Source organism: Balaenoptera musculus, chromosome 8 (genome assembly GCF_009873245.2).
Source record: "Balaenoptera musculus isolate JJ_BM4_2016_0621 chromosome 8, mBalMus1.pri.v3, whole genome shotgun sequence".
Classification (NCBI taxonomy): Eukaryota; Metazoa; Chordata; class Mammalia; order Artiodactyla; family Balaenopteridae; genus Balaenoptera; species Balaenoptera musculus.
In genome coordinates, this window is record NC_045792.1 from 52,464,934 (window position 1) to 52,491,257 (window position 26,324).

Here is a 26,324-nt window from a genome sequence, read left to right on the forward strand (position 1 = left end):
CAACAAACATTACTGAGGACTTGCTTTGTGTGTCACACTCACCAGCCTCTTTGGAGAACCAGACATAATGCATGTTTTCAAGGAGCTCACAGTCTCATTGGTGAAATTTGGTTTGCCCCCAAAGAAACAATTAACAAAGAACCAAGACTGAATATAATCAAGGGAACAATCTTTTTCTTAGATCCCTCCTTGGAGCTGCTCTTAATGGTGGTTGGTAGACTTCTGGGTAGGACTGAAAAGAGATTTCCCAGTTCAAATGCCAGTGCAGAACTGGCTTCAAGCCCAGGCTGTCAGAGGCTTTGTCAGATTTTTGTCATTGCATTGACCTAGACTGTTGCACACTGAAGGGCTTTGAATTCCATCATCTGCAAAGAAAGCTGGGGCACCTACAGATTGATGCCTCATAGGCCGCGGAACAGCTTTCCAGCACCTGCACCTGCCCAGTGCCAATCTGGAGTGCATGGGGGGAAAAGTTCATTCAGATGTTGGCATGAGCTAGCCTGTGTTTGGGCTTCTGGGAGACAACAGGTTTAATTTGCTTTGACAGTGCTTTTTCCCAGGAGGAAAATTACCCAAATACCCTGCCTTCATCACATTCAGCACATTGCTTGTTTGCTTTCCTGTTTTTACTGTGGAGAGTTTCTGTGTGTTTCATGTGTGTATGTGTGTTTACCCCCAATAACCCATATTGCCTTGTTTGGATTCATTAGACCAAGTTAGTGTGTTGTTTTGGTTCACAAACGGAAAGCATGTGTGACCTTCCGTAAAACCCAAATACCAACTCTGCCAAGTCCTGGGCAAACCTCTTTACATGCACAGCGTAGCACTATTTGCCTTCAAAATAACCCTCTGAGGTGGGTGCTATTATTAACCCCATTTCACAGATGAAGAAACTGATGTTTAGAGACGCCTTGTCCATAGGGCTCATAGCTAGTATGGGACTGGATCCCATATTTTGGTCCAGGCCATATACCACAAACTTTGGCTTCAGATAGAACTTGTTTCACCAGCAGATTCACCCTTACAGCTGTGTGACCTTGAGAAAGTGACTTCAGCTCTCAGTCTCCATCTGAGACTGTGAAATGGTGGCAAAAGTACCTAATTCTCATAATTATAAGGAATACATTAGAATATATGATAGACCTTTCACAGTTCCATTTGAGGGAATGAAAGGGTCTCTGTTAGAGTAACTGTAGAATTAACACCCAGCTGTGCTGTCTAGTTTGTTTCCCTCTGTTCTTTTGGTTGTCAACAACAAACCCAGCCCCGGCTTCAGGATCAAAGGGGATGTAATAGATGTAACCTAGAGTATAAATTTCACCAGCTGTAGACAAGATGATGCATCCAGTCATCCAATTGGCTGTTCTGGAGTCCATGTTCCTTCCTTCTTGCCTGAAGCATTAGCATCCATCCTCCTAAAGAGAAGCCAAAAGGAGGCATCAAAGAGTGCATCTCTCTTGGGCAATAGGTAGACCTTGGCTCTTTAAACAAGTGCCTCCAAAGAGTTGCCAACATCCACTTTTACAGCTTAAGGAGAGACAAGAGAAGCAGAGGAAGGAGCTGTAGGTAGCAAGCGCAGGCTTTTATTAGCTGGGACACATCACAGGCGAGCAGTACATGGAGGAGTTGCTGGGGGAGGCGGGGGGATAGTGCTGGGTGAGCAGAAAAGAGAGACAGGGATGGCTAGTGGGCTCTGACCTCACTCACAACTGGTTCCTTGTGTCTTTGGTGCTGGAATTCAACCTCAGGCTCAATCACTGCAAAGGTTTGCCTGCTCAGAGCAGGGCATGAAGCAGGTGTGTCCACACCACAGTGAGCTAATAAAGGAGAAAAGCCTCCTCTCCCCTTCTCGTATAACTGCCCCTGTGAAACTGGAGTCCAGTAGGCAATTACACTGTCCAGTAGTCCTCCTCCAGGCAGGGTTTCCCTCTGTGGTCTCTCCTTGTTTCCTGCAAAAATGAGGCTCCGAGATTTCAAATAAGAAAAGCAGAAGGTGGCAAATGAAGGCAGGCTTTCCCAGGCATCAGCCCTAGACTCAGGAGGACATACTTACCAACTGTGATCATCTTTCACCTTGACATGGCGAGGCTAATGATTTGTCTCTGGAAAAGCGTGGTGAGCAGACAAAATGAGGCACTGCTGTGGTTTCACCAAAGGCCTCTGTAGTTTCCCGTCTCCCATGTTTTCTCCAGGAAGGAGCATTGTTGTCTTTTCTTCCTTCTGCAGATGCCACTTTGTATTTCGAGCAATATTTTGGTCAACATCCAGAGAACACGCCCACTCAGAACACATGTCCAGAGAATGAGCTCAGGAAACATTTAAATTCTGCATTCCAATATTGACGGAAGGAAAAACAAGTTCCTGAAAATCAAATTTCCTAGCAGAACACACTGTTGTGATAGAAGAGCAAAAGCTGGGGGGAAAGGCCCTTGTTTTTTACCATACCATACATCCAATTATGAAAATCAGTTATTTACAGGCAGCTGAATTTTTCATTGAGATCTGAGCAGATCTAAGGTACACCTTGTACTACATGAAGGCAGCTGCAGTGTGAACATGAGCAAAGCAGGAAGGAACTATAGGGGGAAGAAACTCACCAGACACTAATTGAAAACATAACATGTCTATGCAATAAAGTTCACACTTCTCCCAAGCTAGTGAGTGTCACTTCTGCACTAGCATTTAGCATAGAGATATCTGGTCAATGGAGACTCATTATTTGTAGGATTCCAAGTGGACCCCAAATAGTTGAAATCCTTCCAAGTGGGAGAAAAACTATATACAAAAACATTTCATCAAAAAGAAATATTCTCCAAATGTCTCTACTTCCATGTTGCTGTCATAAAATTATTCCATATCTCCTAAAACTTCTGCCTTCTGGCACCAACAGCCTGGGGCAAGTTTTGTAGCAAACAGGCTTCTATTCTGTCAGATTCAGCAGCCAACATGATACTCAGTCACAGAAAATATACTTGCCTTACTTTTTCACTGGAAGACTTTTTGAATTAACAGGTTTGTGTCTTACAGACTTCATAAATCAAAATCTAGAAAGTGTGTGACACTTATCTGCAACTGATCCTATTAAAAACACAGCTGGAAATTATGGTACTTGTATGAGGAGACATATTTTATACCACTGGGTTTGAGAAGACCTAGACCATAGAATTTTAGATCTGGGAGGCATCTCTGAGAACATCCAGCCAAGTTCTTTCAGGGACAGCAGCAAACGTTTACTGAGACCCTTCTTTGGATACCAGGGCAAATGTGTAAGTGAATATACTCGGTTTCTGTCCTCAAGGATGTCCTGTCCTCACAGTCAACAGTGTTGCCTATCTGGTGCTTTAATAGGGGTGACGGGAAAAGTCCCAGGAGTATCATAGCCTGTTTAAGAAATGAGGAAGTCTTGTCAGAGGAGGTGACATGTGAGCTGGATTTGAAAGAAGGAGTACGAGTCGCCTAGCAGGGGAGGATGAGAGGAGCCAAGTGCAAGGATGAGGAAACAGGTGCAGGAAGATCAAGTGCTGTGGCCAAGGTCCCAGAGCCCTTCAGTAGCAGAACAAGAGCTGGAAGCAGGCCTTCTGCCTCTCTGTCCTGTACTCCTTCTGCAAGACTGCAGGTAGAACCCACCCTCCATTTGTACCATTAGCCAGTAGCCTTAAACTTTACTCAAAATTCTTATTTTTAAAAGAATATTCAAAAGGAAACGTCCTAAGTTATTCTCTATAAAAACAGTGTTTCGGAAGCCACTCCTAACATAGAGGCTTTAGGGACTTAAAGGCATATGGATTCTTCCAGGCAAAGCCAATGGAGAGCAGAGATGCTCAGGGCCCTGGCTCGTGAGCCCCGCTCTGCCGGGTCCCAGACAGCTTCAGACTCCCTGAAATGAGAACACAGGCTAGGCTAGGCCCTCTTGTTCTTAGCTCTGTGTTAGTGTCGTATGCTGCTCAGGTTAGCAGAGGTACAGCGAGCGAGGGGAATTTTCCACCCACTCACAAAAGGAAGCATACATTTGAGCCCTTTTCCCAAATGTTTTCAGTCTTTTCCAAGTGGATAACGGCAGACAACTGGGAAAAGACCTTGTGGGGAAATGCACCATGCTGTGAGCATGTCAAAATCCCCCCACCTTTCCCCCATCTATCCATACTCAAGCCCTTCTTCAAGCTCACCTCCTCCAAGAAGCCTTCCCTCTGCTAGTTTTACCCCATATCAGCTGCCATTGCATTGCCCCTAAGTGATTTCCTGGATTTAAGGCTTGATGCCCTGTCAGGACACCTTTTCTGCAAGATGAGCATAGAATTTTAGAACAGGAAGCAGTCCTGGGGATCATCTCTGCTATCACCTTCATGTCACGTATGAGGAAGGTGAGACCCAGAGAGGGGAAGGAAGTTGCTTTAGGTCACCCAGCATGATTCTAGAAGAATGGGCCCCAGAACCAGGTCTCCTTACCTCTAGGCAGAGCTTCCACGCCCCGTGCTGCTGCCTGGGTGACAGCTGTTACCCCAGTCTCCCAGTTAAGCCACAACTTTCCTGTAGATAAGACTCATGTCTCGTATGGTGACATCTCATTTAACAGAGGTCTTAGTCTTGGCTTCATGACTTACACTTGGGAGCTAAGACAACAGGTTGAATCTTCAGCTCTGCTCCACCGCACTAACCTTTTCTCTGCTTTAACTTGACTCTGCTGACTCTCTCGGAGACCTTGGGTGAGTCACTGCCCTCCCTATGGGTCTCAGTTTCCTTCTCTATTAAATGAGATTATTAGACTAGGTGGTCTCTTCAATCCCTTCAAGCTCTGAAAGTCCTAGAATTCACTACCTTCCAACTGGTCCTTTGCTGTCTTCAGGACTGGCCTCACTGGCCCACACATCTGCCTTGTTCATCCCTGGCTTCTGCTGAGGAGTAAGTTCCTTTAAGGCCCAGATAGCATAGCATCATTGAAGAAGACCAAGGTTGGAGTTCAAAGTCCTGGGTTCAGATGTAGCATCCATGACTTAGTATCTCCAAGGCCTTCAGCAAGTCACTTCATCTCTCTATCAGCCTCCTCATTTTGTCGTTTCTTTGTTGTTTGTAAAATAGGAATATTGATACATGCTTGAAGATTTCGTGACAGTGAACTGAAATAACCTTTGTGGAAATACATGGCACAAAGAAGGCGTTCAGGATGTAGTGGCTTCTTCCTTTATTCCATGTCCGGCATTATTGAGAAACGAGCTATTCCAAATAAAGACTTCCTAGATAACAGGTTTACTAACTGGAGCTACAAAACATTGATTAATTTTTTACTGAAGTCTTTCTGAAATGAATCCTATATTTCCTTGGCATGTCACACAGACGATACTGAATGTACACTATTAGGAAGAATTAGAGAAAGTAGCATCCCTGCAGAAGGTGGGCACTGATTGCCAGTGCTGGGGATGCGGGTAGGGCAAAGGGAATGTGAAGGAAAACTCTGACGCGTTTTGAAAGAGCTTGGATTTTTTCATTTCGGCAAATGGGGGGCCATTGAAGGGTTTTAAGTAGGAGAATGACAGGATCAGATTGTTTCAGAGAGATGGCTCAGGCTGCTGGGTGGTGAATGAATCAGGGGGAGAGGGGGAGAGGACTCTGAGAGGCCGGCCATGAGGCCATTGTGTGACCCCCGGTGAGAGATGCTGGGGCCTGGACTGATAGATGGAGAATCAGAAGTGGGAAGAGACAGATTTGCAAATCCCCAGTAGCTTTATGAAAAAATTAATTCTTGGATCATCAGCCCATTATGAGAAAAATGTAAAACATAGAAGAGTGTCAAGAAGACCACAAGAATCACCCCATAACCCAGCCTCCAAAGATAACCACTAATGGGTTAAACTATTTTCTCCCAATGTTTGTAGCTGAAAAATTTCTACTGCATTTGTAGATGCAAACTTGATTTATAAAAAATTGGTTTAGGCACACATTTTCCCAAACACGTCTCTTAACGTCAGTTGAGATGTACCTCAGTAAGAGTAAATATATCATTTTTAACTTTATTGATTCCTTTCACTGACTGGGCCAGAAGCGCTCAAATGTGTGGGTCCTAGTTAACCTGAGGCTGGATTCCCAGGCCCTCTGTTTGGGTAAAGAAGCTTCCGTTTGCAACTCTGTTTCTCTTTTCTCCCACAGAATCTGTGGATAACTGCCCCAGCAACTGCTATGGCAATGGCGACTGCATCTCTGGGACCTGCCATTGCTTTCTGGGCTTCCTGGGCCCTGACTGCGGTCGAGGTGAGAACCCCGCCTGTGGGCTTACAAGGTCCACACTGCGGCCCCGTGGGCAGTTCAGGTCCCACTTCTCCGAGCAAGCGCAGAAATCCAGGCCAGCTCCTGCCTCCTGTGAGAAGGGCTCCCAAGAGCCAGTCCTCTGCAGCCCTGAGAGGGAGGTCCGCAGGCAGAGCCCTGGCTGACCCCGCCGTGTTATCCATGGGTGCATGACTGGGGAGGTCAGGAAGGAAGGGCAGCCACGGGGAACCCCATGTCCATTGTGGGAGCAGGAGGAGTGGCCATGGGGGTTCTTTTAAAAAGTAGATCTCCCCTTAGGGGACTGATCTGCCTTTGCCAAGCATCTTTGACATTTGTCTTAAGCGAGTGTGGTTCGTCTCTGACCTCCTGGAAGGGCCTGAGTTGCTGCTCCGGTTGCTACCGTCTAACAGTGCAGGCAGAGTCTTGGCTGAGGCCACCAAGGGGAGGGACTGGGAGGGGAGGCTGCTCTTCTCCACGCAGGACACTCATGTTGCCTCCTGTTCGGGCATGTGCGATGCTAACGATAACCACTACAGGGAGAGTTTAAAGGCTGCCCGTGATCTGCCTGTGCATTTGGCCTTCATTTCTGTCCTGGAAGAATTAACAAGGAAAATGCCAAAGCAGATCTGTACTCCCGAGAATTGGGCACTCCTCTTGGGGAAACTAAAATGGCCCTTTCCTTTGGTTCCTCCACCTCTTCCCTCATCCAACAGGCATTTGCTTAGTGCCCTTTAGGGCTTGGTCCTGTGCTGGACACTGAGGTTACAACACTGAGCAAGACCCAAGCCCAGGACCTCTCAGTCTGGGAGACAGACAGGGAAATAGACGATGACAAAGCAGTCAGTGATAAGTGAAGCACACCTAGAGCAAGGTTAGATGCGGGGAACATCTATCAGCATGAAAGGGTCTTTGCTTGGATGGAATGAGGACCAGTAAAGGCTCTCCAGATGAGGTGACACTGGAACTAAGACGAGATACTTGAATCGTTCATTGGTGGAAGGCAGAGATGGTTTTCCAGGCCGAGGAAACAGTGCCCTCCAAATACCATGCCGTGGTGCTGCTATGGGGAGTCTGCTTATTCTTCCTAACGTGAAATAGACTCGGTGTGAGACAGCAGAGCCAGCAGCCTTGAGGAAGCACAGTGATTACCTGCTGAGTGTTTTAAAAAGGAAAAAAGCCAGGTGGGAGCAGGGGGAAGGTGGTGCAGAGAGAAGAGTCATGCCTTCTAACAAGAATTAGTGTCTCATCCCATATGCACTTCAAGTTAAGAGTCATGTATAAAGCAGCCTTACTGTATCTCAGTAAGGCTGGTAGGTACTTACAGCACAGTGCAATACAATTTATTTTTATATAGTGTCCTTCGTACAGATGATCACGAAACCCTTTACGCTAAGTGGCAAAATGGAAAGATAATACTTTAAAGAGCCAAGTTGGGCTCAGCTATTCTCTTATGGGGGCAGCGGCGTGTGGGGCTTGAGTGGAGACCTGAAAGGCAAGGAAAGCTGAGATTGGCTGGGTTAAAGACGATAGTAAGTGGTCCCGCACGTGAGGAATGGGGAAGCAAAATGCAGTGCTGCTAGGAGGAGAGTGCTGGAGGAGGGATGCGGGGAGGGCAGGAGGCCCAGCTGTCTTTTCCAGTGAGCCCAAGGACCAGCTTGAAGCCTCCTATCTAAGGATGCTGGTGACCACCGTGCAGCGCCAGTAATATGAGGGGGACGGGGGGAAAGCAGCGTTCCGTGGGCACCAACTGCGCCAGGCCCTGCACTGTACACCTTCACCCACAATTCCTGATGTGTTTTAACTGGGATGAAATAAAACGAGAGAAACAAACAGATGGACACACATGGGAATTGTGGCAAAGCAGCTGAAGCCCAGGAGAGAAAGGGACCGAGGCCAGATGGGGTACGTGGGGCGTGGACTCATGCCAGGCTTCCCGCGCTGTCTCTGCAGCCTCCTGCCCCGTGCTCTGCAGTGGGAACGGCCAGTACATGAAGGGCAGGTGCCTGTGCCACAGCGGCTGGAAGGGCGCCGAGTGCGACGTGCCCACCAACCAGTGCATCGACGTGGCCTGCAGTAACCACGGCACCTGCATCATGGGCACCTGCATCTGCAACCCCGGCTACAAGGGCGAGAACTGCGAGGAAGGTAAGACCTGCGGGCAAGCAGCTCGGCACCTCGCTGTGAGACAGAGGCCAGCGGGCAGGGCCACGAGGGCATCCAGGGAGCAGAGGGAGCCTCCTTAGCGGCCCTGTGACCCCCACCCCCAAGCCAGGACGCCCTCGGCAACAGTCACTAACCTAAAGCGAGAAGACAGACGAATTAGGGTCCTGCTCAGCGAGGGGAAGAGAAGTGTGTGTATTGAGCACTTACTGTATGCAAGCCTCTGTGCTAAAAGCCCGGTGTCATTTAGCTTCAAACCCCAGCAGGGAAGGGTAATCATCTCCATTTTATAGTTGAGGAAACTGAGACTCGGGGAGTCAAATGACTTGCCCAGGGTCCCATGGCTGGTAGATGGCAGAGCCAGGTTTGAGCCCAGGCTTTCTGGCTCCGTAGCCTGAGTTCTTTCTCCTCCCCTTTAAGTTCCTCTGCTCTCCATTTCTGAAGTGTGAGTCTGTTGTAGACCTCCATACACTGCCTTCCACAGTCTCACTCCTGTGTTTGTGTGTGTGTGTGTGTGTGTGTGTTCGTGTTTGTGGCTCTTAGGTGCTCATAAAGGTGTCTCCCTCCTTCATAAAGTAAACATATGCCTGTGCAGATCGAGGCTAGGAAGTGAACTGCTGACTTAAGGGTGACATCAGTTCTTCCCGAGAAAACCTAACCAGGTGAGATAAGTAAATACTTCTATCTCACAGACAAAGAACCTGAGGCCCAGGGAAGGGCAGTGACACGCCCGTAGTTATAGCGCTTACTGATGGCAGGGCTGGAATTCAATCCAGGTCTTCTCACCTCAGACGTGGAACTCTTTCCTCCTGACCACATGGGATTTCCCGATGAAAGGAGGGGTCTTCTCATAAGCAATAGAGAGTAGCCATTGGGAGTGCACACTCTGGAATCAGATGTAGGTTGGAGTCCTCGTTCTGCCACTCACTAGCCTCAGTTTCCTCATCTGTAAAATGGGAATTCCTTCCTCAGGGGGTCGTTGTGAGGACTAGATTAAATGACTCGTGTGAAGCGCATAGCTCAGTGTCTGACACATAGGAAACGCTCCAAAAATGTTAGCTCTTATATCATTAGCATTATTCTGGGGACTATTGACGCACATTTCTTGTTTCACCCCCCACCCACTGTAGCCAAGGTCTTTTGAAATGGATGGACTTGGAAACTGATGGACGATGTTAGTAGTCGTTACCTCCCACTGTCTACCGTCTAGGGCCCTGGCACCTTCTCCGGCGGGTGGAAGAGGCTCCAAGGAGAGCTAGTCTTCTAAGCCACTGGGGATTTAATGAGTATCCCCTCCTCAAGGCATCATTTCCCCTAAAAAATGAGAGAGTATAATGGGCCCATTTTAAAAGAGTGGGGAATAGGAAGGGATTAGTGTCTGGAAAGCATCCATCACCTCTCAGAGACAGGCTGTCTCTAAACCCCGAGAGTGGTTGGAGGTCCTGATTCAGACCCATTAACTTTGATGCGGATTACTTCGGGCTGTCTGAGCTCAAGGAGGAGCCCGGCCCCTGAACAAAGGAACTTGGCTTTCTCATCCTGACAGTGGTGACCTTCCTCTGCTTTCCCTTTTCATTTAGTCACTTGAGGTGAAGACCCTCTGAAGGAAAGAGAACCAAAGAGGAGATTCCTCCTGAAACAGTGGGGCTGTCCCACTCCCCAGCCCCACCACGGCGTGTGGGCCAAGGAGGGGAAGTTGTCCTTCTCCTGATCAGCCGGTGCCCCAGAGTGCAAGGTCATTTACAGAGAGAGAGAGAGAGAGAAGCTGTTTAGCAATTTGATCTACATTATTATTTGAAAAGAAATGTTTTCACTCCTGCTTTCTTTCCCGAGAAGGGCCATCTGGTACTGATTCCTCTTATTATTTCTGTTTCTCTGGTGAAGCATCCTTGCACAGTCCTTGTGTTTGTGTTTATAGTGGGGTTTTCTTGGGCCTTCATCCTCTCCCCTCTCCTCCCTTCCATTCCCTCTCAGTTCTGTTCTAACAGGTTTCACTGCATTTATAAGACACCAGCTAACAAGCTTACTTTTTTCTCTCTCTCCCTCCTCCTCCTTCTGAAGTTTATTGCCCCCTGTTTTTTAAAGCCTGAACCGGGCCACCGGCAGGACAGGACGCTTAGAGGGAGCTGGGGGAGGGGCAGAGGGGCCCACCTAAGCCTTTTGCAGTGAAAAGTGAGCTGCTGTGTTGTGGGTCCTGAAGCGCGTCCGATAGCTTGTGTGGTCACTGAAGCGTGGAACACTTGGGGAAAAGAGATGTGTTTGCATCTTGATCTTTTGTTAGCACTTTTATGAGTTCATCAGTTTTTCATTAGAGTTCTGAAAATGCTTATTCATTCAGTTCAGCAGTACAGTCAGTTACCAGAAACCTGTACTTGTCAGAGTCTTTTCCATGAATTTCTTGAAGATGAACATTACATGGGACTGAGTGAACTGATGAGGATGAGTATAATTTTTGTGACTTTCTGTCTGAATTTAAAAAAAAAAAAAATCCCACAAGGGCTCAGAGGCAAAGAATATACAAATCAATTTTCACTGCAAAGTAAAGGAGCTGTTACAGTGGAGGATTACTGGACTGAATGTCAATATTATGACATAGTATGAGTGTGTTTCATGTTTGGTAATTGCAATCATTGTTGCTTTTGTTGTGGTCATCCATGTACAATGCTTGGTGTCAGTCTATTTATGTCTTGTAAAAATAAAATACAGTGTGTGTGTGTGTGTGAATAAAAAAAAAAAAAAAAAAAGAGATGTGTTTGCAGCCTGGCCACGCAGGCCCCATCATTTCATTAATGGGCCAAGCGTCTGCCAGAAATTTTGGCTTGAACGGCAAGGTCTGCACAGGAAAAAAAAAAAAAATGTAACTGCTTGGCACCTCTTCTAAGAAGAAACTAAGTTCGACTGTCTTCTACCCAAAGTTGAGCCCACCTCCCTGCCAGCTTCCCCTGTATTCCTTCAGCTCCCCGACCCCAGGCCCGCCGATCTTCCCACGTTATACACAGCTCCCTGCAAAATAAATATTGTTAGGGAAACTAACCCAGTGTGAGGGAAAGAGACCATTTTAATCTCACCCTAGGGTTCCAGTCTCCCCAGAGGCCCCAGAAGGGGAAGGCAGGTGCACAGTCTGTGTGGGACCTCTTGGGCAGAGGGTCACTGTGGCATAGATAATGGCCCTAGGTTTGGGATCAGCCAGGACAGCATTCTGGCTGGAATCTCAGTCAGTTCAGCCAAGGTTTGCTAGACCGCCCCAAGGTGCAGTCCTCTTTAAAACTCCCTTTGCACTCCACACTTGCTTTGTCAAGTTGACCTTCCGAAGTGATGGTTAATTGATGATGAATTGCCTGGAGGTAGCCTCTCATCACTTCTTTCTGCTCTTTCTTCCCTGCCTGGACCAGCTTCTGAGTGCATCGGATTCACTTTGCTGGTTCCTGGGTCCCTATCAGACTTACTGTGTCTGAGGAAGAAGACTGTGATGCCGCGGGCCTCTTGCTAAACTTGCCACCCTCCAGCCTGCTCCGCTAACAGTGCAGATTTATAGATTCAACCTCGAGGGCGGCTCAGAGACAGCTTCCACCCCAAGCTGGGGTCCAGGCACTCACTGAACGGGAAATACCTTTATAGGCCTCGGGATAGGAACTGCTGAGTCGTTTCCTGTCAAATTGGAAAACTCTCTGGATCTAGGGAATTATCATAGTAGGCTAATGGGCCAGAATAATCCTTCTGAGGTTCTGAGATCTGAGGCAGGTCATGAAAATTTATCACTATTATTATTTTTATCCTGTTTAATTACCAGGAACTCCAACAGGTCATGTTTAAACCATTATTATTAAGTGGTGTCCAGAGACTGCAAGAAAAGAGATTCTTTGCCTTCATTTGGCTTTCTTAATTTTCCACTTTGCCCTGTTTCTTTCGTTGTGCTGTTTTCTTTTGATTTCTGTTTTTAACCATTCTATGTGCTATGTCTGTATACATGTGCTCATGTATTTTGGAACCAGTAAGGTTGTAGAAGAAATAGCAAGGGATCTATACCAGAGAAGAGTGATTCAAATTTAAAGTCCTCCACTTAAACCACTGTGTGATCTTGGGCAAGTTATTTAACCTCTGTGCTTCAGTTTCCTCATCTGTAAAATGAGAATAGTAATGGTATCTACCTCAAGGGGTTGTTGTTAGGGTTAAATGAGATAATGCATACAAAAGGTTCAATAACAAGATATGGCATAGAAGAGGAACTAAATTAACACTAATATTGTTACTGTTGTTTTTGTTATTATGTTTTTATCAAATGGTTGCTTCTGACCTTTGATCTTCCTATTTATCATTGAAGTAATTACGTTGAACTCCTTTAAAAACCCAGGTAGTGAAAGAGCTTTCTTAATGAGGTGACCCTCAAAATGAACAGCCTGTTCCCAGAATGATGCTCTTTGTAAAGTCTCTGCCCATTTGTGTCTGTGATTCTAATATACCCAGGCCGAGTTCCCCACTCTTTTGTGCAAAAGTCAAATATACTGGGTTATAAAATTTAATTGATAAATAAAGTAAAAGCACGTCTGAATTATAAATGAGCTCTGACCACAGTCTGCCCAAGTCATGCTACTGAATGTCCTGATAAAATGGACAGATAACTTCTTTGCAACAATTTACAGTTTATACTGTCCTTTCAAATCGTCAGTGTCGTTTGGTCCTCATAGCCACCTGAGAGGTAGGTAATTTGACCAGACCTGCTTTATAGATGGAAGCTCAGAGCAGGTACGTGACTTGACCGTGGTCATGGAACCATTACAGCTTGTCCTGTGACCTTTGAACTTAGGACCTCAGAGAGTCAAATGCTAAATTCTTTCCTCAGCAGCATACGGCTTCCTCCTGAGCCCCTACAAGGAGGAACCTGACTACATTCATAGCAGCTCCATCAACACTTTTAACAACAGCTGCATGTTGGGCCCCATCAGGACTCCACTCTCCCCTTCCATTGGCAAGACGGATAGAATCCCCTCCCTCCCTACAATGATCTAGCAACTCTTTGGTTGAGTAGAGAACATGGACAAGCCCTTTGCTGGTTCTGTCTCCTCTCTGCTGCCTTTTGCACTTTCTGCATGCACTGGAGCCACATGCTAAGTTAGCCCTCAATGCCCTTCTTCTTCTTTTTTCCGTGAAGTGCTTTGCGGAAGATTAGAGGTCTCTGTTTACTTTGTGTAACCCCGTAACTAAAGCTTTGACTTAGGAAAATCAGCCCCAGGAACAGGAATATCACTGGATTCAGAATCAGACAGACCTGTCTTCAGAGTCCTCTCTGGCAGGGTTTAGCTCTAGGATCCCATATAAATTATTTACCTCTCTGAGCCTCAGTTTTCTCCTCTGTACCTCATCGGGTTATTGAGAAAACAATCCGGTGAAGTATATAAGATACTTCCTACTGTGTAAGCAGAGAGCAGGTAACCCACAATATTATTCTCCTCCCTCTTTCTGGGAGGTCTCTTGAGACCACCTTGACCTTGGGCCCTAAGAGCCCTGCTTGGGGGTTTGCTTGGCTGTGAGCTACAGCTTTGTAGTTCACCCCCCACTTGAGGAGAAGCTGAACACAGCCATCATATATAATTTTGAGTAGTCATTGAAATGTTTGCCTGGAAACATTTCCAGACAAATGTGTGTCTGGAAAATGAGGTGTGAAAGTTTGTATCATTCTCCAGAGTTTTGGGAAGATGGTAAAATCTAAGGGCATTTAAATGCAAAATAAATTCTCATTTAAATTAGGGAATCTCTTTATTTTAATCCCACATTCGCGGAAATAAAACTGCATTTATGAAGTAGTAAATACTAATAGTTTGTTCTCCAGTGATGTTTCGAGCACCTCCCATGTGCTAGGGGGTTGGAGATACAGACATGAACAAAATAGTCTTGTCCTCCATTGTTGCAGTTGTTACAGACATCTAGGATAGGCACTGGCTGCTCTATACATATGTCTTACTATGTGCACCCCTCAAGTCAAGAGGTACAAATATGTATGCACGTTTTACAGGTGAGGGAGCTGAGACTTGAGAGGTTAAACAGTCAACCACCGGGTAGGGTCGGGAACCCAGGTCTACCGTTGCTAGAGTTATTCTCTTCACCTTACCAAGTGACCTCTCCACGGAAATCTGGGTCCTTCTCGCTGAGCATGTGAAGCTCCTCCACTACAAAGTATAGCAGTTTGCTTAAAGAAGCCTCACCCTTGCTGGTCCGATACTTATCTCTGTTATCTCTCCTCCGTGTTGCAGTGGACTGCATGGACCCCACGTGTTCGGGCCGGGGGGTCTGCGTGAGAGGCGAGTGCCACTGCTCTGTGGGCTGGGGAGGCACCAACTGTGAGACGCCCAGGGCCACGTGCTTGGACCAGTGTTCGGGCCACGGAACCTTCCTCCCAGACACCGGGCTTTGCAGCTGTGACCCAAACTGGACTGGACACGACTGTTCTGTCGGTAAATGTGGGGAGAATAAGGGCACAGCTTAGATGGAGGGAGGAGGTTTCCACTGTGACGTGTACACCGTTCAGTCCTGTTCAGGGCCCTGACCCTGACCTTGGTCATGTAGCAGGGGGTTACCCATGTCTCTGAATGCTTTTCTTTTTTTTTTTTATTTTTTAAATTCAAACAGAAAGTCACAAAAATTATAATCATCCTCATCAGTTCACTCAGTCCCATGTAATTAATTTTTTTTTTCATCTTGATCTTTTGTTAGCACTTTGATGAATTCATCAGTTTTCCATTAGAGTTCTGAAAATGCTTATTCATTCAGTTCAGTAGTATAGTCAGTTACCAGAAACCTGTACTTGTCAGAGTCTTTTGCATGAATTCCTTGAAGATGAAACCCTTTTACAGGAACATTTTTGCAAAAGCATCAGAGTACACCCAGAACTGTCTGTAAATGACAAAAGACTTACAAATGACCACGGTTAAAGATTTGATGAAAGTTCATAATAATGCAATTGACAAGGAAATTTAGTTATTTCTGAGATATACATTTTAAAGTAATAACTAGAATTATGACTTATAACATTATACCAGAACATATAAGATTTTTAGAAATTTCATGTAATGTCTGAAACATTTATATTAACATATTTCCATACAAATAACCCAAAGAAAGTTTAGTATTAGTTGTTTTTTTTTGTTTGTTTGTTTGTTTATACAGCAGGTCCTTATTAGTCATCCATTTTATGCACATCAGTGTATACATGTCAATCCCAATCTCCCAGTTCATCACCCCCACCCCCATCCCCCTGCCGCTTTCCCCCCTTAGTGTCCATACGTTTGTTCTCTGAATGCTTTTCTTCTTCCCCTGAACTCCAGCCTTCAACACCTCTACTCTTAGAGGGGCAGAGGATTCACAAGTCCTATATTCACATCATTCCTTTCATAGTGGTGGCCTTGAGAGTCAAAACATCGCCCCTTAACCATGTTAATAATGACAGATGTGATTCATTGAATTCTCGCTTCTCACATTACAATGGCCATCCTAGAGGCAAGGCCATGGGGGACATTGTGCCTCCTTGAGCTCTGCAAGGATGGGCCTTTGGTTTTACCCATTCCCCAGAATGAAGTCCAAACTCAGTATGGTATTTAGGGCACTCTGTGATGTGGCCCTCACCCACCTTTCTGGCCAGATCCTCTACGAGATGGTAAGTTCCATGAGGGTAGCAAACGTGTCTTATTCCACATTCCCAGGACTCAGCATAGGCCTGCCCACAGCAGCTGCCCAATAAACTTTGACAAATGAATGAATGAATGACGAACACATGATTGAATGTGTTCTTAATTTTGGTATTCGGTTCACCACAGAATTTACACATATAAAGTTCACAGAATGCTTATATTGGCACCCTCTGTTTATAAGCGCTTTAGGATTTAGAGGCCCTCTCAAGGTGAGGATTAGATGAGAACATAGGTGAATCACCTAGCACAGTACTGGTAGGTAGGAAGTGTGGTTGCTTCTAGTATCTCATCTGGACAGTATCCACTGTTTAAATCCACACAAAAACCCTGTGAGAAAGGCATCATCATCCCCATTTTACCAATTTATATAGTATTTTACTCAGTGAATACTTACTGAACAAGGCAGAGGGGATAAAGAGGTAGGAAGTCTGTACCCTGGCGCGCTTGCATCCTGGAGAGGGGGGCAGGAGACAGAGCAAACAAACGCATGAAGAGAAATCAACTAATAAAGAAGCTTAGACCCAGAAATTTTCTAAGTAATCCTGCCCAGGGACACATGGCTAAGAAGTGGTAGCAACTCCATCAGCGTTGTTTTTCACCCTGAATCACGTTCCCCACCACACCACGTTGCTGAAACAAAGTGAAGTTCACATCAGATCATCGTCTTGTGTATTAACAGTTCTGGTAGTGATCAGGAAAGACAGTTGAGACCTTTGGTAAAAATGAGATCCAGTGCAGCATTTGTGCCTTTGGAATACTTTGAATTACCTTTCCCCATTGAATGGAGAATTGATGTTCAGTACGCAGCCTAAAGTGGACTTTATCCTTGTTTGCAAAGCTCGTGTAAAGACATGATCACGAACACAGGTGTCTTAGGAATAATTCCTTTTTTTTTTTTAACATCTTTATTGGAGTATGATTGCTTTACAATGGTGTGTTAGTTTCTGCTGTATCACAAAGTGAATCAGCTATACATATACATATATCCCCATATCCCCTCTGTCTTGCATCTCCCTCCCACCCTCCCTATCCCACCCCTCTAGGTGGTCATAAAGCACCGAGCTGATCTCCCCGTGCTATGTGGATGCTTCCCACTAGCTATCTGTTTTACATTTGGTAATGTGTATATGTCCATGCCACTCTCTCACTTCGTCCCAGCTTACCCTTCCCCTCCCCATGTCCTCAAGTCCATTCTCTACATCTGCATCTTTAGGAATAAGTCTTTATATACAGCTCTGTTTATAGCAATATAAGGAATCCTCCTCCAAAAGCTACACTGGGGTTGTATTGTTCATTATGTGGCCACAAAGCTAGTTTCTGTTAGAACTATAACTGTCCGTGCATTGTTAATCCCTGATGAGATTCCACAGCCTCTGACAGAGGCAGGTGTAACTTTGAGTGCGATCACTAGGCATTCTTGAGTTGGCCGTGTAAAAGGAGACAGCAGACCCATTACAAGGGCCTTAAGTAGAATTGTGAGTGCTCATTTTCCTCAACTCTGTGCCTCTCACTCCCCATAGCTGCTGTCAAACAGATGGCCTCACAAGCTAAGGCAGAGAGCTCCGTGTGATAAGAAGAGTCTCTGAGTCTGACAGTCTTGGGTTCAAATGCTGGCCCTGCTGCTTACTAGTTATAACTTTGGGCAAGTTGCTTCACTTCTGTAACTTGTAAAATGGACATAACAAGTGTACCTACCTTCTGGGATTAGTATTTGGAAAGTAATTATTTGGAGGATTATTTAAGATAAAGTAAAAAAGCACGTAGCACGCTACTCAGCACGTGATATGGGCTCAGTTAATGTTAGCTATGTTATGAGCATGATTACAGCACGCACTGGTGAGAGCCCTTGATAGTAACGGAGACATATGAGAGAGGCAAGATGAAAGGTGCCCTTTCAGAAACGTGGATTATAGTTTTTAAATCTCTAACCTATAACTGACTAAAAGTGTCATGATTGCCACAAGGCCAGGAATTTAAAAGATGACTTCAAAATTCCTGTCTCCCCTTGCAATAGTGATAACAATTTGTGTTTGTTGAGTGCTTCAAAACATACAAAGATCTCTCTCTCTCTCTCCTTTTCACACACACACACCCCAGCAACAACAGCTGTTGAGGCAGGGTGACGGGTATGGTACCATCCCCATCCTCACCCTGAGACTCGGTGACCTACCTGAGACACCCTGAGCCTGCTGAAGCTGGGAGTCCGAGCCCAGCCTGGTGCCCCCCTGCTGCCCAGCACCCCGCGCTGCCTCCCCATGGCCATAGCTTCTCCTTGGCTCTCACTTCCCACCGGAAGCCAGTTTGAAGGGTAGTGAAAGCACGTTGACGGTGGTTCTCTCTCCCTGCTGTCCTGGCTGTCCCTGCCTAGGCTCCATCCTGGCTCTGCACGCGCTAACCGTGTGACCTTAGCAAGGGACTTGACTTTTCTTGACTGTGGTTTCTTTTTTTTTTTTAATTAATTAATTAATTTATTTATTTATTTATTTAATTTTTGGCTGTGTTGGGTCTTCGTTGCTGCATGCAGGCTTTCTCTAGTTGCGGCGAGCGGGGACTACTCTTCATTGCAGTGTGCAGGCTTCTCATTGCAGTGGCTTCTCTTGTTGCAGAGCATGGGCTCTAGGCGCATGGGCTCAGTAGTTGTGGCACACGGGCTTAGTTGCTCTACAGCATGTGGGATCTTCCCGGACCAGGGCTTCAACCCATGTCCCCTGCACTGGCAGGCAGATTCTTAACCACTGCGCCACCAGGGAAGTCCAACTGTGGTTCCTTTATCTGAAAGATGGAGATAATAACAGTGCCCACTTCAGAGGGTCATGTGGTGATTAAGTTGTATAATGCAGGTGTGCCCGAGAACAGGGCCTGTAGAGGTGGAGCACCTCACGTCTTCCTCTCCTTTCCTTCTGAGGGCACTTTCACTGAGTGGAAGCTGTTTGAAAACGATGGAGTTTGGGCCCTAAGGCTAAGCAAGAGATGCCTCACTGAGCAGATGCCGCTGTAGCCAGGGAGCTGTCTTTGTACTCAGGGCTGCGGCTACAGCGTGGTGAACAGGCACTGAACTACATTTCAGGGGACCTGCTTCTCACTAGTTGAGTGGCTTCAGCAAGCTGCTTCCCCTCCTTTCCTTTAGGTAAATTACCTATGGGATTGTTGTAAGAATTTAGTGAGAAAATATGGAGAAAGTGGTTAGCACGGCGGCTGGCACAAGTCAGACACCCAGCAAGGGTAGCTCAAGTCACACCTTTTACGTTATTTGCTCCTGGCACAGCAGGGCTGGCACAGGCACTGCCCAGAGCCTTCTCACCAGGAGCTGCAGGCCGGAAGACGCATCCTATAGGACTGACTCTAGGTGGTGGGGCTGGCAGAAATGGGCCCCTGCTGTCTGGCCCTCCTGGGAAGGAGAACCATCTCTTGCCTGAGATGAGAGTCTTGCTGTTTGGCATGGAGAACAGGATTTAATGAAAGCAGCTTAAATCAACATGCCCTGCACTCAACAACCAGCCTGTAATGAAATGTGAGCTGACAAGTTTCCCAGCACTTTGGTTAGGTTTGTGGAAACAGTGAAGTCAGACTTTACACAAGTGTTTACTCAGGCCTCTGGGTTCTCAGCAGCTTGGCTTGCCGTCTCATCTCAGAAATTCCTCCTTAAATCCTGCCTCATGATGTGGTCTTTCTTCCTGACAAACCATATAAGATAACTGTTTAAGTAGATTCCTGTGGGCTGGAAGAGCACAGGTTATATGTCCCACTGCCACCCCCAGCACACCTCTGTCCTCAGCTCTGGGCCCAGTGGAACTTCACTGCTTCAGTCTTTGGGGACGCTGGTGGTGATGGTGGTTGTGATGGTGGTGATAGTGGTGGTGATGATGATGATGGTGGTGGTGATGGGGGTGATGATGATGATGATGACGGTAGTGATGGGGGTGGTGATGATGGTGGTTGTAATGGTGGTGATGGTGATGATAGTAGTGATGATGATGGTAGTGATGGTGGTGGTGATGATGGTGCTGATGATAGTGGTGGTGATGATGGTAGTGATGATGGTGGTGATGGTGATGATGGTGGTGGTGACGGTGATGATAGTTAGTGGCGATGATGATGGTAGTAGTGGTGGGGGTGGTGATGATGGTGGTGATGATGACGATGATGATGGTAGTGATGGGAGTGGTGATGATGGTGGCTGTAATGGTGGTGATGATGATGGTAGTGATGGTGGTGGTGATGATGGTGCTGGTGCTGGTGATGATAGTGGTGGTGATGATGATGATGGTAGTGATGGGGGTGATGATGATGATGATGGTAGTGATGGGGGTGATGATGATGATGATGGTAGTGATGGGGGTGGTGATGATGGTGGTTGTAATGGTGGTGATGGTGATGATAGTGGTGATGATGATGGTAGTGATGGTGGTGGTGATGATGGTGCTGGTGCTGGTGATGATAGTGGTGGTGATGATGATGATGGTAGTGATGATGGGGGTGGTGATGATGATGATGGTAGTGATGATGGGGGTGGTGATGATGATGATGGTAGTGATGATGGGGGTGGTGATGATGATGATGGTAGTGATGGGGGTGATGATGATGATGATGGTAGTGATGGGGTGGTGATGATGGTGGTTGTAATGGTGGTGATGGTGATGATAGTGGTGATGATGATGGTAGTGATGGTGGTGGTGATGGGGGTGGTGATGATGGTGGTGGTGATTGCTACTGCAGTTGTTTTACAGATGGGAAAGAGTTAGAGAGAGGAAACGACTTGCCCGAAGTGACTAATCAGTGGCAGAATTTGAATTAAATCTAGACCCTCTGTTTCCAAGTCCTCAGCTCTTACCTCAAGTCTTCTTTCCATCCAAAGAGGTTTCTTTGCCATTAATCTTGTCTTTTCTCCTGATAAGTCACAAGATGGAGCATTAATTAGAGAGTCGTCCATTTCTTAATGCTTACCATGTACCAGGTGCTGAACTAAGTGCTTTCAACCATTATCTTAGTTAAGGGTCATAAGAACCCCATAAAGGAAGTATTACCAGGTCTGTTTTCCACATAAGGAAACTGAAGGTCAGAACTAAGTTAAATTCCTTGCCAGCATCTCCCCATTGGAAAGTGGCACAGTACGGATGCAACCCAGGTCTGGCTTCAAGGCCTCTCCTAAGCTCTTTGGTGTACTGAGCCATGTATTATAAATGTGCCTCTCTCCTGCCAAACTGTGAACCCCACGAAGTCAGTGTCTGTCATTCTCCCTAGTGCATGGCCCTGACAGCCGTTAGGTTCTAGTGATTATTGAATGAATGACTTATCCAGGGAATTATCAAAGAAGAATGAGGGGTTACAGCCAAAGGCTCTGCCCAAGAAGATCCCAGCACACTACCAGCTGGACAGTCTAATCCCTTCTCTCAGGATTCCACCGACCCCCAACCTTATCCGCTCCCCCCACGCCCCCATAACACTCTGCAAAGCTAAAACCAAGTTCCTGGACCCCTTCTTTCACTTTCCATACCTAGCCCATGTTCATTTCACGGGCAGTGCCAGCAAGCCAGAACCCCTCCTGGATAAGAGCTGGCATCATTTCACCTCCTTCAAGCCACCTTCCCCAGGGAGTAGTCCTGCTGGGCTGGGTGCCTCATCAGTTTTGCATAAAGGGGGCACGCTCAGTAGCCCTGCGGAACAGAAGGACTCCCTCCCCACACCCACCCCCTCAAGTGCTTTAGTTGGCTTTTCATCCTCCTGGTTCAGAGCTGCCTTAGAAAAGGGGAGGAATTTAACCTCTTTGAGATGGTCCTTAAAATTGGAAAAGCCTACCTTTCTTTCAGAGCCTAATGACTTCTAAATCTTCTAAAATCTTCTAAAGAAGATTTCAGGCTCTGCGGCATTTTCCAGAATACCATATCAGATTCGATCCCTTAAACCCATCATTTGCCCCTTCACTGGCTCTCACGCGGGTCTTCCTTCCCCTCCACCCCAGCCCAGGCATCTCTGTCCTCAGCCTCATCAACTCATTCCTCGTTTCCACTTCTCTATGCGCTCTCTCCAATCTTGTCTTCCATAAATGACCTTTATTTGAGAGGGCCCTCTCACTGCATTTTATTCCTTTGAGTTGTTGGCTTACAGAAGCAGTACCTGGCAGAGATTTTGATTGTAAAATGCTCATGCTGGTGGTTTATGATTCTTATCATTTCACTGCAGTTGGGTTTCATGGAATAACAGGTAGAGATCTTTTAGAGATTCAGTGGTATGGATTTGGACGTAGCACGTTCAGTCAGAAAGAATCGCATGGGATTTGGAGTGGGACCAAGCTAGATTTTCAAGACTGAGCTTTATCCAAAGAATATGGCTAATGATACCTGCCTTGCAGGGCTGTTTTTCAAATTAGTTTTAATGTGTATATATAAAATGCCTAGCATGGTGGCTGGTACTCAGTACGCACTCAATAAATAAAGTATTAATGTATATTTTTAGAATGCATGACTAGATCTAAATTAGCCAAACAGTCCTTCAACTCTAAGCAATTTAAGTTTGAGGGCAGTTTATATGGTGAAGGTCTGGAGCCAGAACTGGATTGGAGTCTATGTGACCTGAACAACTTGCTTTCTCTCTCGGAGGCTCGGTTTTCTTGTGGTTACTGAGACTCTCTACCCAACCCCCTACCCCCAGCCCCCGACTCTGGTCATCGAGTCTAAGTGAAGAGTCACTAATGTGCTGACGCATTTATCCCCAGACACCAGCACAAGGGGGCCCTACGGCGCTAACACTGGCCTCTGCTCAGGGATTGAGCTTTTTCCAGAGAGGAGCACAGCCTCCGCAGAGAACACCCCAGAACAGCTCCGGAAGCACACTCACTGCTGACAAGCACTCACGTCCACTCCATTCACTCACAATCCTTCCTGACCTCTCCTGTGCCGGACCGTTCTAGGCCCCGGGGATCAACATGCCTCAGGCCATTCAGGAGGTGACACGGAGTCATGCGGTGTTAAGACCTCTGACCGACGCATTTATGGTGGGTTTGGGGAGCACGAGGGCAGGAGGGGGGCAGGGAAGAACCTGGGAAGGTCTTCCCCAGGATGGAGACTTGTGAGCCAGATTGTGAGAGGGGACCGAGGTGGGGTTCCTGGTGGCAAAGGAGGGGAGGGCCGTCCAAGCAGAGGGAACAGCATGTGCAGAAGTACAGAGCGGTCCTCCTTCAGTCTGACTGGAGAGTAGGAGCTGAGGAAGTGAGGCCAGAGAGGCAGGCAGGGTCCCAGCCATGGAGTCCACTCAATGTCTTGCTGAAAATCTCAAATCAAAAAATCTTTCAATGCGCATTGAAGATTTCCCTCTCAGACTCCACGTCAGGGCTCTTTCTTTAACTCTGTCAGTGCAGCATGGCCTAGGTCCTGCCTCAGCTTAGCGAGACCTTCTAAAATTCAGACTCAGATCCTTTGAGCTTCCAATTTCTTCTCTATTACTCTCCTCCCCTACCAAAAAGAAAAGCAAATCACAAAGCATAATTAATAACAATAATGACCAGATAGATATGGAACAGAAAAGCTCTGTTACCAAATGAAGTCACAATTGATAACAAAATAAGCCCAATTTTTTTTAAAAAAAAAAAGCTGAAAGTAGCAACAGGGTTAAAAAAAAAAAATTAAAGCTCTAAACATAGCAGTTGCATTAGTGCTAAATTTTGAAAATGGTAATTCAATTTTATTTACGAGGCAAAATATAATTACATTTAGATTTGAGGGAACAGAATTTAATTCTTACTAATGACAGAAAGACTGAGTGAGATGCTGTAATGCCAGAGAAATTGTCTTCTGTTCATGGATGGGAGAGAAAATTAGATTCAGCGTTGAGCATTCTCCCCTGTTACAAGTCTCATTTGTGCAGCCGGAATTGTTCCCTCTCTGAGAAGCATTAGCTTCTCAACCCAGAAAGCACAGCACCAACATCCAATTAAACATCAAAAGGAAATGATCAGACTGGGCTATTTCTGTATAGGTATGTTATGGGAGGGGAAACTCGAGGTTAGAATTTCACCCAAGGAATCATGTCCGTTGAGACTTGACATTTCCTGTGCCCTTTCCCGACGGCAAGTGACAGCCTAAAATCAAAGTTCAGAATAATAAATATCCAAGAGACTGACAGTGAAGCAGAGAAAGAAGTGGATGTGTCAGAAGGAGGCAGAGAAGAGCCCACCAGTTGTCTGGGAAGTAGTGTGGAGGTTCAGACACAATGAGATGGTTACTTCCTAACATTTAATCAAAGCCTGGGAAATTGGGCCCAAACAGGCATGCTACTAAATACTGCCAGAGTCAAAGGTTGATAAACCAGAAGCTGGCAGCTTTGTAATTTAGTAGAATTTCCCCCGACAGCCCTGGAACATTTTCTGTCGCAACTGGAGCTCTTCAGTATGCAAATATAAGCCCTCCTGAAATTGGGCTTCAGAATTAGGTTTCTATTTGGATGCCCAAGCTGATATCTTATACAAAATCTCTGGCTGTCTTCCTGAATCAAACTGCTGGTACGGTAACTTTGTAATTTTAAAATAATAACTATCCTTTGAATGGAAATTTTATTTACATTTTACAGAGCTCCTCCATGTATGTGCTTCATGATTTATTCAAACAACAAATATATAAGCCTCTGAAATTGCAGACGGTGTTATTCTCAGGAAACCAGGGTTCAGGGAACTTGAGTGGCTTTCCCAAAAGCACTCTGGGAAAGAAAGGATTCAAATCCAGCCTTCTCTGGGTTCAGAACCCATGCTTATCCCCTACATAATCCTGCCATTGGCTATTACCAAGGTTTACGCCGATACTGTCCATGGATCAGGTATCAGGTTTACAAGGTACCACTTTACTTGGTGACACTGCCAGGAACCATGTAAATTGGATCATGACCACGGTTGACCTGGCAATACTACAGGGGTTCAGGAAAAGAGCAGTTGCTTTCAGCCGGGGTGATCAAGGTGGCTTGTTGGAGGAAGTGGGATTTAAGGTGGGTGATGGAGGTTGGATTTGAATTGTCAGAGATGGAAGAAAGAGGCAAGCACCTTGCAGCAGCCCACTGTGGAAGTCAAAGGTTTGCAACGAATACATAGATGAGACAGATCCTGGCATTTTCTAGGAAAGAACCACAGTTTGGAGTAGCTTAGCTGAGGATATTTGTGGCAGTAGTGAGAGGGAGAAGAGGTGAAGGGAGTTGGCAGGCATCAAATCATGAATGGCCTTGAAAGAGTGTAGGTTTTATCTGTCAGTGGAAGGCACTGAAAAGCTTCAGGCAGAGCTGGGACGTGGTCAGGTTTGGTTTTAGAAAGCTTACTCTAATATTGGCATACATTTTGAGGTGCCTGGGGGACTTCTAGGAGGAGGTGTCCAGGAAAGAGTTAGATAGATGAGCGCATGACTGGGTGGAGAGGTGGGCCTTCACAAAAGGGTATCAGGGCTGGAGGTCTGAACATCAGCTATCTTTTCACTATACCCAGTTGGACCCTTTCAGTGGGGTAGTGGTTCAGCCCTGGCCACAAATACACATCCCAGTTACCTTTTTTGGCTTCTCTGCTCACCCGTCCTTTCTTGGCTTGTCATCATTCTGCAAAGTCAGAGCGTATTTGGAGGCCTCCCCCATGCTAGCTTTGAACTCCTTTAATCAGGGAGCCAGATACCCTCCAATTAAGGTGAATAGAAGCGACTTGCTACTTCCTGTGATAGGTGCTTCATAAAGCTTGAAATTCTAGTCCTGGGGGAACAGATTGGAGACTGCTCTGCACCAACGTACTGGAATCCATTTTTCTGCTTGGTTTGAAAGCTTTCTGAGCTCCTTGAGTGAGGTGAAAGGCCATGTGGTTTCCAAGGCTCATTAGCTTTCTGCCATCTAGATCTGGGGGACCGAGGCACGGCTTGGAGCAGCTCTGACTCTCAGGTGATAGGGATGGAAGTTGAGAAGTACAGGAGAGTGACTTGGGTTTGGCCTCAATGTCAAAAGGAGATTAATTACTGTAAGGAAGTCAGATGCTCCTTTCCTGTACCTTCCTCCCTTCTGGCTTCTTCCTGTAACCTGCACTTAGACTAAAAAGCCATCTGCCCAGTTTTGTGGGAGAGGGAGGGAGAGAGAGTGGGTGCTATATTCAAGCCAAATTGTTCAAACTGCAGGGATATCTGGCCTGTGGAAGTGAGAGTTAAATTGTAATTAGCCTACTGTGTGCCAGGCATGGTGGCCAGCTTTGTGCTCATTTATACACCTAGGTAGACT

At 46.3% G+C, this 26,324-nt stretch overlaps 1 protein-coding gene across 5 annotated transcripts in view; it reads left to right on the forward strand.

Moving 5' to 3' along the window:
- The window catches only part of TENM4 (teneurin transmembrane protein 4), a 749,934-nt gene that overhangs the window by 590,196 nt on the left and 133,414 nt on the right, over window positions 1–26,324 (forward strand). For 4 of the 5 annotated variants that reach the window (XR_005020977.1, XM_036861484.1, XM_036861486.1 and 1 more), the window contains 3 exons: window positions 6,142–6,243; window positions 8,209–8,403; window positions 14,667–14,867. Coding sequence is in view for 4 of the 5 variants with exons in the window: in XM_036861484.1 (XP_036717379.1) it covers window positions 6,142–6,243; window positions 8,209–8,403; window positions 14,667–14,867 (498 nt within the window). In the remaining variant the exon portion in view is untranslated. The remainder of the gene's footprint in view (window positions 1–6,141; window positions 6,244–8,208; window positions 8,404–14,666; window positions 14,868–26,324) is intronic. The other variant, XM_036861485.1, reaches the window with a different exon arrangement.